Consider the following 11587-nt stretch of genomic DNA (forward strand, 5'->3'; position numbering starts at 1 on the left):
CTTTGAGTAAGTTTAGATGATTGTGAGATAATAAATTGCTTTGAGAGACTTAAAAAATAAGTGACACATGTATACATTGGAAACTTATTTTTTAACCCTATTCTTTTACTTTCTCTCCTCTAAAATAACACATAAAAAATAAAGAATTAGAAATGACATTATAGGATACGATCAGGTGCCACATCAGCTCTGCCAGTTGCCACCACAGGCAGTGGTCAGTGGAAGTTAGAAAGCAAACGAGACCACCTACTCTCCCTCTCTGAGCCTCCACGCGGGAGCTAAACCAGCCACCACCGCTCGAAACCCTACACGCTCTCTCTCTCTCTCTCTCTCTCTCTCTCTCTCTCTCTCTCTCTCTCTCTCTCTCTCTCTCTCTCTATTATATATATACGGCCCTCCGCTCGTCCCATTCCCCACACACAAGCTCAAGAACACTTCTCGAAGCTACCGATCTAGTCCTACTCTAGATAGTGTTGATCAGTGCTCGTTTAGTGCGAGCAAGCTCCTCGGAGGTGGAGATGTCGAAGGCGAGCCACCTGAGCGGGATGACGGCGCCTTTGGAGATGTCGGTGGAGGCAGGGAACCGGGGAGACGCAGCGTGGCTGGACGACGACGGGCGGCCGCGGCGGACGGGCACGGTGTGGACGGCGAGCGCGCACATCATCACGGCTGTGATCGGGTCCGGCGTGCTGTCGCTGGCATGGGCGATCGCGCAGCTGGGCTGGGGTGCGGGCCCCGCCGTGATGCTGCTCTTCGCCGGAGTCATCTACTACACCTCCACGCTGCTCGCCGAGTGCTACCGGTCGGGCGACCCCATGGCGGGCAAGCGCAACTACACCTACATGGACGCCGTCCGCGCCAGCCTCGGCGGCGCCAAGGTCAGGCTCTGCGGCGTCATCCAGTACGCAAACCTCTTCGGCGTCGCCATCGGATACACCATCGCCGCCTCCATAAGCATGCTGTAATGCCATCGATCACAAAATTGTTTACTACACTTGATTAGTTAATTTGTGCTCATTCCATGCGAGCTGAGCTTGCAGGGCGATCAAGAGGGCGGATTGCTTCCACGTGAAAGGGCACAAGAACGCGTGCCGCAGTTCCAGCAACCCCTACATGATCCTCTTCGGCATCGTCGAGATCGTCTTCTCGCAGATACCGGACTTCGACCAGATATGGTGGCTCTCCATCGTCGCCGCCGTCATGTCCTTCACCTACTCCACGATCGGCCTCTCACTCGGCATCACGCAGACCGTCGCCAACGGGGGGTTCAAGGGCAGCCTCACCGGCATCAGCATCGGCGCCGGCGTGACGTCGACGCAGAAGGTCTGGCGCAGCCTGCAGGCCTTTGGCAACATCGCATTTGCCTACTCCTACTCCATCATTCTCATCGAGATCCAGGCAAGCCATCGAGAAGCCTAGTTCCTCTCTCTGTTTATCAGTTTTACCTGCTCTGTTTCTTGCTTTCATTCCTCTGTTTCGAATTAACGTCGTCCTGACACGTACCATACGTGCTCTGTTTCGAATGATCAGGACACGGTCAAGGCGCCGCCACCGTCGGAGGCGAAGGTGATGAAGAAGGCGACGATGCTGAGCGTGGCGACGACGACGATGTTCTACATGCTGTGCGGGTGCATGGGGTATGCGGCGTTCGGCGACGCGGCCCCAGACAACCTCCTCACTGGCTTCGGCTTCTACGAGCCCTTCTGGCTCCTCGACATCGCCAACGTCGCCATCGTCGTCCACCTCGTCGGCGCGTACCAGGTCTTCTGCCAGCCCCTCTTCGCCTTCGTCGAGAAGTGGGCGGCGGCGACGTGGCCCGACAGCCGCTTCATCGCCCGGGAGGTGCGGCTCGGCCCCTTCGCTCTCAGCGTCTTCCGGCTCACCTGGCGCACGGCGTTCGTCGTCCTCACCACCGTCGTCTCCATGCTGCTCCCCTTCTTCGGCGACGTCGTGGGCCTCCTCGGCGCCGTCTCCTTCTGGCCACTCACCGTCTACTTCCCCGTTGAAATGTACATCGTGCAGCGTGGCGTGCCCAGGGGGAGCACGCGGTGGATCTGCCTCCAGACGCTCAGCGCCGCGTGCCTTGTCGTGTCCATCGCCGCCGCCGCAGGCTCCATCGCCGACGTCATCGACGCGCTCAAGGTGTACCGGCCGTTCAGCGGCTAGGGAGGACCGGAGGAGCGTGTGCCGTGCATGCGCGTGTGTAATGTACTACTAGTAGCTGGGGTATTACACTGACGATGGGTCCCGGGTGTAAGGAAAGGAAAGCTTGTGTGACATTTTGTCATGTAGCACCTTGTAGATTCTTGTATTGCTCACCGAAAGCTATTTTTTTTTAATAAAGGAATAAGACTTATTCCGGCCTCTGCACAGAGTTATGCACATAGCCATTCATTATTACAAGGTTTAACAAATATATCCAGTATTCCGGATAGATTAAGCAAACACAGGAGTGAACTAAAAAAGCCCGAACCAAGTCAAGCAGAAAGTCTATTACTAAACAGTCAACCATATCGGGTGTAAATTTCCATCGTTGTCGATTCCATTTTTCGACATGCGTCCTTTATAAGAGGCCGATCCTCCGTCTTTTGTAGCAAAGATAAAAAACGAATCCAGTAAATGCCCTGAAAAGAACCTGCATAGAAGAGTGAACTTTTGACCTGTCAGAAACCACATCATTTCGACTTAACCAAATAGCCCAACAAAGAGCACTAGCTCCAACCAAAGTGTGGTTTTAAAAATCTTGACTTATCCCATTAAGCCAACTACCAAACATATTGGAGACACTAGTTGGTGGATTTAAGCCAAACGTAACCTTAGCCACACGCCAAATAAATTTAGCAGTGTGACATTCGAAAAAAAGATGTTGTATTGTTTCCTCATGATGACAAAAACAACATATGGTACTTCCTTCCCAACATTGTTTTGTTAAATTATCTTTAGTTAGAGTCTTTCCATTAAATAAAAACTATAAGAACACTTTAATCTTAGTGGTAGATTTAGCTGCCAAAGATGTAAGTTGTTTGGAATGACTAATTCGCTAATCAAAGATCTATACATCGATCGGGCCGAGAATCTTCCAAGTTGATGTAAAGACCATTGAAATGTATCACGACTATCATTAAGCTGTATAGAAGCCAACTTACGAAGCAAGTTATTCCAAGCTGTCATATTATTTCTAATCAGTGTTCTTCTAAAGGCACCCCTTGTCCACTTCCATTTCTGAATTTCCTATGAACTTTTTCAGCGATTACACAATTTCAGGAAAACGTTATGCGTCCTTATCTACAACTTTTGCAAAGTAAGTTGGATTTCTACTTTTTACAATTTGCTTGAATACGAACTCTGCCAACGGCATCTTAGTCCTCATATTCGACAGTTGCCAATAGTTTTAGGCAGGTTTTCACCGGGTTATGCTGGTTCGGCGTCAACGTGGCCTAACCCTAGAATAAAAATGGGTACTGACATAGAACTAGACACAAAATGAAGGACACAAATATATCAAATGGAGAGTTAGGTTGGTGCGGCAGAATGTGGTACATGGTACATGGTAGGTTGATAGACAAAAAAAATCTTGCATCTCATGTTTTTTCGATCATCGATTACGACTGTGGTACGACTTGTACTGAACTACAGGTTGATATTAGGTTTTGCTTAGTGCTACTTTCACGGAACACATAAGAAGACCCTATATGAAACTACTCAATTTCGGATGCACTACAGTAGACCAATACGGCAAAACGGCTACAACGATTCCACACGAAACATGGACAATGATGTGTTCGTGAGGCCACTGAGGGGGGGGGGGTCTTAGATTTCCATGAACACTAGCATCTGGCCTCCATTGTACAGATGGAATCCAGTACTTTACTAGCTTGGATGAAGAAAAAACCCTTCTGCACATGAGGTGCTTCTGATCTCATGGCACATTGACATGCCAAGGAAATGATCTACCTTACCTATCTATCTCAGATCTCCCAAGCCCACACATTTCTACACATGACAAGCCAACACATGATCACACCATGGACCCTAGCTCCTCCATTGATAGATCGCGGTTAGGAATATCTCCCATCAGGGTACGAAGTGATGATCCACTGTTGGTGGATCTCGACAGCTGACAAAGCCCCTTTCATCCATCCCTTCTTCTTTCTTGGTCTTGCAAAAGGAGAGGACATGCATGCTGAAGAATGGTAAGATAGGATGAGATCCCACGTGCATGCATATATCCCAGGGGTGGTAGTACTACTGCTGCAGGGTGCTGGTCATCTATCTGCTCACCTGGACCATTGGTGTTGCTCTCTTTGATTTGGTAGGTGATGGCTGCCTTGCTTGGGCTGGGACAGCAAAAAGAATGGCTCACAGAAGATGGGAATCTCTGCACTCCTCCTGGTTGGATCCTGTGCTATTTTTCCATCATGGGTGTGTGATTGGCAGATCTACTTTGCATGATTTGAAGCTGATGCTTTTGTGTCTAGTGTTTTTTTTTAAAACATAGTTATTTCAACTTTTCATAAGATCCTAAATGCAAATGCAAATGCAAATGCAATTTTGGTGTTGTTTGGTTGCAGTATGAAAAGCAGCAAGTTCTTTGTGCATGAATGAGTGGACACCAGTGGCAGGCTCAGGATTTTCCATTTAGGTGTACGTACAAATCGCGCTCATGCACATGGATTTTTTTAAATAATATTATTTTATTGGATAATTGCAAAAATAACAGCTAAAATATGATATTAGTAGAAATAGGTACCTATCGGTACTCCGTGTGCTGACAAGTCATATCCCACAAATGACATTCAAATAAAAATTCATAACTTTTTTATATGATCATAGATGTAGATGATCTTTATATGAAAATTATGCCTCATGATGAGATCTACAACCGTGTAGTTGAATACTTTTTCATTTAAATCCATTTATATACAAAAAAGTGATTATAAATTTTAGATCTGAAAAACTAGAGCTAAAACTTCTGGCCACCTATTGAGAATCTAAACATATTCAAATGGAAAATTAATCAACTATAAAGTTACATTTCTCATCGATAGGTACAATTTTCGTATAAAGATTATCTCTATCCGAGATCATATAAAAAGTTATGAATTTTTATTTCAATATCGCCTGCAGAACACAAGATCTATCGGTACACGGAGTGCCGATAGACCCTTGGATCCACTGCCATGTAGAATATAAGCATGTGGAGTGACGTCGGGTCCCTAGTTGGCATTCCACATGCCAACAGGTGCCTATTTATACAAACACTGAATTTTGGATATTATTTTTGCAATAAAATAATATTATTTAAAAAAGCTCCGTGCCCTCGCGCACAACCATGTGCGCCCCACCTTGCTCGTCGTGCCGCCACCACCGCTGCCCTCCAGGCTTAAGCATGTGCCCATGCCATGCCCCACCTCGCTCGTGCTCATGCCCGTGTCACCGCTGCCCTCCATCTCAGGAACACGGTTGTCACGTAGTCACACATTTGGTCTCAGCTCTTAGGAATCGACATACTCACTCACACGGTCGTCACTCGTGCTTCGAGGGCACCTGAGCCTCTATGTGTGGCCACGTGAGCAGTGGGTCGTGAGTTGTAGCCGCGTTGACACCGGTCAGGTCATGGCGATATGGGCTTGAACCATTTTTGACCGCGGTCACTAGTCACACCTACATAACATGGCACTAGCTAAGTGTCTGTGTGTTGCAACGAAAAGACAAACATTAGATACTGTAACATCATGTATAAACTCAAGGTCGCTGAATGAATACATTGAGAGCGATGCCGTAGTTTGATTTCAAATGGGATAAAAAAAAAGATTATCCGTTAATTTTCCTCCTAATTTCTTTAGTTATTTTAATTAGTAAAACAGCCACATATCAGCACTCGGTAACAAGAGGGTAGAGGATGAGAGTGGATAGAAAAAGTAAGTAAATTATTTAAATTTTAAGAATTTTATTAGATAGGAGGATAATAGAGGAAAAAGGTGACATACGAACTAACTCATATTCTGTATAGTTGACATATAGAAAAAATTACGTAAAAATTTAAGTGTACATATGTACATCCTTATTACTTAGTAGGCCCGTCAATGGTGGACACACGTGTCACACAAACTGCAGGTGTGTTGGGTTACCGAAAGCATCAGCATCAGCGTCAGCTTTGCTTCATGAGTGTCCGGCCAACCATTCATGCATACCGCAGTGCATGCAATTTTGAAGACATGGTTTCCTCGTTGATTTCTCTTGAGGATGTTCGTTTGCATGAAGTCATTTGATATGATTTTCGCTAGCTCTTCTATTTTCACCAATAAAGCACGCCCCATTATCGTGTAGTGAGTGAAGCATTTGCCAACATAGTTATGCCGACAAAATTAGGTCGGAAACATGGAAGTAATTTAGGTACAAATTCCGTACGTGCTCCGTTCTGCCAAACCTGTCTCCCAGAAGAAAAAAAATATACCGGGGCAGGAAGATCTACGAGGTGATCTGCTACAATGTCCTGATAAGTTATATATTCTTCACGCAAAGCATAATCACCAGAAAATTTAAGCAGTGGACTGTTTGCACAGTTCAGGCTTGCACGCATGAGTGTCTCTGATATTATTCGGTATTAAATCGAAATATGTGTTCCCCGCAAAAAAAAAATGAAATATGCGTTTTTGTCATTCAAGGAACATCTGAAAGCTGCTGCATTATTATCGGTAAACGGATATATTCCATTTTACTATTCAAGCAGTATACACACTGTTAGGCCATTTGATTCATGGGGAAAAAAATCATTGTGCAAAAACGAAAACAGAAAAATCAGAGTTTATGTAAGTAGATAAGTGTGGTAGCTAAACCATCTTCAGTGAGCAGAATCAATCTTAGAAGCAGAGTTTCTGCAACATACAAGTAGCAGGCAGAGTGCTAATATGATGGCATGGCGAGCCACATGCCTACATCAGCAGTGATGTATACAACAGGTACGCCATGTCAGCAGGTTGTTTCGTATGGTTCAAATAAATATACAGTGGAAGTGACAGAAGGCAGAGCTAATCTATGCAAAAACGAGATTTCTGACATTTTAACATCAACCTCTTGTATTTGTACAGGTTTGTGGACAAACTAGTTCCATTCTTGTTTGCGACTCAACAACAAAGGCTCAATTTCTAACTCAGAAATTTCACAGGAATTACACAAAGAAAGAAGCATTGTCTAGGAGCTCATGGGAAAATCTATGTATTTTCTGTGTTCGAAACAGGGCCTTATAGTTGTGCACTCGCAAGATCATGCCAATATTTTCCAGATTCTTGGCATCCTCCAGTTTACAACAATGTGTAGATTGAGCTGACCAAATTTAATTTCTTCGTCGCCCCACGTCGTTTGCATCTTCAATTTTCCTAACACCGCAAACGCGAAGACGAAATACAAGCATGGCCTCAATTTCCATATCAACATCGTAATGATGATATTTTCTTCAGTAATTAACCGGAAAGTTTACACACCAAAGTGTCTTACAATTATTAGCTCATGAGCCCGGCTTGCCGGCGCGCGAGCACATGCTGCCGGCGGCGGGCGCCACGGCAGCCATCTTGCGCTCCGCGGCACGCGCCACGGCGCACCGGTACGAGCACGTGGCGATCCAGAACGCCCAGGGGAGAGCGACGAGCACCAGGCCGACCGCCGGGAGCCAGGCCGGCGCCTCGCGCGGCGGCAGCACAATGTAGGCCGCGAGGCACGCGCCGCCAGCGAGCAAGCAGAGGAGGAGCAGCGCCGTCACCAGCCACAGGCACGCGCTGCCTCCCGGCCGCCCTTGGCCGTCCTCCTGCTTGGGTGGCATCGTCGTCGATCAGCTCACGACCGAAACGCTGGAAACGCGCGCGTCAAGAACAGCAAGGCGATGAGCATGGCAATGGTGTCAACCGCCTTCTGCACCTCTGTTCTTGCTCTTGGATTATGGAGGAAAAAAATTTTGTGCCAAAAAGTTTTGATCTGTTATCTTGTTCGCCTTTTGTGGATCTTGGGCTCCTGGCATAGGAGAAGGTAGCAATGGAAATGTGCAGACGAAAAGTGGAGGTGCAGAGAGAATTGTGGACAGAATTAGTTTTGGACACCCTATAATAGGCCACTAATAGCATGCCAAAAAAATGGCAAATGCCTTTTGTTTTGCATTTGCATTTCAGGGCTAATACAAAAATATCTGAAAACTGTCACTAAGAAGTAGATTCTAGCATTCAGTAAAGTCTACTGCAATCACACACTTTTCCATTCATGATCTGAAGATACATCACCACTTTTTTGTACATTTACACAAATTCCCCTGCACAAGGCACACAAACAAGAGCTTCAGAAAAAGAAAAGAAAAACATTCAAGGAGAAGAAAAAAGAGATTGCACACAATCAAGCAGCCACAAGTTGAGCACACACAAGGCACTTCCCTGATGATCAGCCTAGCCTAGCACACTGTAGAGATCACCACTGTAGAAGCCATCATCACCCTTGTCCTTGGTGCTCTTCCTCTTGGAGAAGAGGATGTCACCAATCAGGGGAACAATGGGCTTCACCTTCTGCGCCTTCCTCCTCCTCCCGCTGATCAGCTCGTCGTCGTCCACCTCGCCGAGGCTCAGCGCGTGCGAGAACGACGGCAGGTACTCGTGCGCGCCGAGCTTGTCGCCCCAGTACCGTTCGCTCCTGACCGTGGATGCCACGTCGGTATCGCCTCCGATGCTGCGCCGCCCCGTCGCCGACGCCGCCTTGTCGGCCTCCATCTCGGCGAGCTTGGAGAGGCCCCTGTGGAGCTGCGCGTTGAGGCTGGCCACAGCCATCTCCATCTCAGACCCCCGCTTCCTGAGCTGCGCCACCTCCTGCCTTGTGTCGGCCACCTCCGCCTCCAGCTTCTCGATGGAGCGCATGATCACGAGACCCGCCTCGTCGTCGCGGCCGTAGTGGCGCTTGCCGTCCTCCTTGCTCGGCGAAGGCGACGATGCCAACGACGGCGGCGAGGACGGCGCTGAGTACATCGGCACAACGGCTGCCATTGCCTCTGCCTCAGACTCTGCCATTGCGTTTGGAGAAAGGGTGATGGTACTGCTACTACTGCTAGCCTCATGCTTGGCACTAGGGGTGGCAATGGCAATTGCATTGGCATTGGCAATGGGCCTGGAGTGGCTTTTGCCGACGAGGATGCGGTCCCCAAACACGGCAACCGCCTCCTTGACGGACCGGAACGGGCGGGCAGTGTCGACCTCCGCACGGTCAGAGACCGCAGCCATGCCGGACGGCGGAGCAGCCTGCAATAAGGATGGCTTCTCCACAAGGACAAGGATCTGGACCGTGAGCAACACGAGCTCTTTGGTGGATTATATGGGGAGAGGTGAGGCTGGTTTCTTTGCTTCCACTTCAATAGCATACTCAATTGCCAGTGGCCACCAGCTCCCAAGCAACCAGTTTCCCAACAGCAACAAGCAAGGAGCATGACGTGCCACCTAAAAGAAGAAGGAAACTTACAAACCTGAAGTAGAATTCAGCAGGAGTGGAGCTGAAGCAGGGATGCTTTTGGGGCACTCTTGTCTGGCTACACAAGGAGATGATGGTAACAACTTCTGTCAGTCACAGGCTCACGGTCACAGAAACATGCAACAGAAAGAACTGAACAGAAATTCTGCTGTCATGAGGGTGGTTGGGAGAAATCATAGTTTTTTCAGTTTGAGCAGTTCTTGAAAGCAGATACGATAGGAACCTCGTAACAAACTAACTGGTTATGTTGTGACAATGATGCAATCAGGAACATGATTTTGAGATGGCAAATGTTTGCGGTAGGTACTCAACGGAACAGAAGCAAAGCAACTCAGATAAATGCCTCGTTCAATCTTACAATCAGCTAGTAAAAGGAAGCTAATTGGTTAGCTGAGACATATGCAACTAAGTCAAGAGGTTTCTTTCAGTCTAAATAGCCTTTCTAATAGAGAAATGACATTATGTTTTGTTACATCTGTGATGACACCAAAGTTAAAATGTCAAGAGGTAAGCAGTGAATAGGTGTCAAACTTATGATAAAATTACATCCTTTTAAGCAGTGCCTCTGTACAAGCCACGAATAAAACCATCTTATGGCAGTAAACATCCAACTTGGGCTCTGAAATTCAATGATTCAGACTTATTGTCACATAACCTGACAAGTACATCCATGGATACCTTACAAGCAAGTCCAACAAGTTGTAAATCCTCATAGATCATATGAAGAAATTAGCACGTTGCCTTAACTGCATAGATATTCAAGGGTATCCAACTGTCAGGTAAATGGGACCCTATGAGCTCAGGGTGGTGGAGCGCAGAATGCGCACACAACAGATCTTGGGTTGTATCCCCAAGTTGAAAGGCTGGAAAACAGCCTTTCTAGAAAGAACCTTATGATAATGTCAGTGCATACAACAAAATCACATCGAGACCTCAAAATAACAAATGTCAAACTAACGCACATCACAGGAGGAGAACACTGATTTCCTTTACCTGTATCCAACGGTACCATGAACAGATGATGTCACGCCCGGTTTTTCAAAAGAACAACCAGGTGTATTACACATGTATGCCAGGATCAGTTTCATCATACATGCGGTGACATATCAGTGATATACAGTTCTATATCGAACAAAAACAACTTTATTGAAACAATTACCAGAGTTTTGAATAGCAGCGGAAGAACTCGAGAAAACTCCAACGAAAGCTTTAGGGCACACCACAGGCAATCGACTGGGGGCAACGCGACCTAGGACGCTCCATCTTCATTGTAGTCTTCAGCTTCATTGATCTCTGTGTAGTCTTCTCCAACTGAGCAGCATTTATTTTTGAAAATAGCAAGTGTGAGTACATATCGTACTCCGCAAGTGTAGAAAAATATGACATGAGGGCTTAAGTCAAGAAAAGGTTAGACACTGGTTTACTGCACTAAGCAACATTAACCTACAACTCCCAGAATCAGGCATCCTATTTACTAGGTATGAAGACACAACTTAAACAAGAACAGCTTATCGGATTCCATCCGACTACCAGGCTCACCAGATATTCCATATCCGGCTACCATAACTCACCAGACAATTCCATTACCTGGTTACCCGACCATCCATACCAGAACCCTGATCCCAACTAATCAAGAAGAAGTCCAAGCCGCTCTTGACCGTGAGCACGGCTGATCGATCAGTTTCACACTCTGCAGAGTTTGCACACTTTACCCACGAGTCGTGATTCCCGTTTTGCTTCACACTTCCGGGGTGTAGAGCCGGGGTCTCACTACAAGGCCTTTACAAAGCGCCTCCAAATCCATATGCACCCACTAAGGTTTCACCACTAACAGGGATTCCATCCAATGCAGAGGCCCCCTCTTGTGCCACTTAACCGTCCATTGGTGCGTACAGAATATGAAGGGCACTAATTACTTGGCCAGGCCGTACCCATATAGGCCTCATGGTTGTGCTGTTATGCCGGGTTACAGGCTTCAAGAACCGGTCCTTAGGACCCCACATAGGAACAGACACATTCCCAACGTGTGGCACAACAAATGCGCCTTCATGCACCATCCACATAACAACCATCCTGTTAGGATCCCTATTTC

At 47.0% G+C, this 11587-nt stretch overlaps 3 protein-coding genes across 3 annotated transcripts; 1 reads left to right on the forward strand and 2 right to left on the reverse strand.

The window, feature by feature from the left end:
* Positions 1 to 424: 424 nt before the first annotated feature.
* LOC133886024 (amino acid permease 3-like) lies at positions 425 to 2364 on the forward strand. The gene is made up of 3 exons (XM_062325739.1): positions 425 to 961; positions 1041 to 1398; positions 1531 to 2364. Exons 1-3 carry the CDS (start codon positions 519 to 521, stop codon positions 2164 to 2166), a joined length of 1437 nt encoding a protein of 478 aa, XP_062181723.1. The 5' UTR covers positions 425 to 518; the 3' UTR covers positions 2167 to 2364.
* A 5143-nt stretch (positions 2365 to 7507) lies between these two features.
* On the reverse strand, positions 7508 to 7879 carry LOC133886298 (uncharacterized). Its single transcript, XM_062326046.1, has one exon. It carries the CDS (start codon positions 7817 to 7819, stop codon positions 7508 to 7510), a length of 312 nt encoding a protein of 103 aa, XP_062182030.1. The 5' UTR covers positions 7820 to 7879.
* A 350-nt stretch (positions 7880 to 8229) lies between these two features.
* Positions 8230 to 9480, reverse strand: LOC133887010 (uncharacterized). Its single transcript, XM_062326918.1, has one exon. It carries the CDS (start codon positions 9249 to 9251, stop codon positions 8430 to 8432), a length of 822 nt encoding a protein of 273 aa, XP_062182902.1. The 5' UTR covers positions 9252 to 9480; the 3' UTR covers positions 8230 to 8429.
* Between the last annotated feature and the right edge of the window lie 2107 nt (positions 9481 to 11587).

Source organism: Phragmites australis, chromosome 12, assembly GCF_958298935.1.
Source record: "Phragmites australis chromosome 12, lpPhrAust1.1, whole genome shotgun sequence".
Classification (NCBI taxonomy): domain Eukaryota; kingdom Viridiplantae; phylum Streptophyta; class Magnoliopsida; order Poales; family Poaceae; genus Phragmites; species Phragmites australis.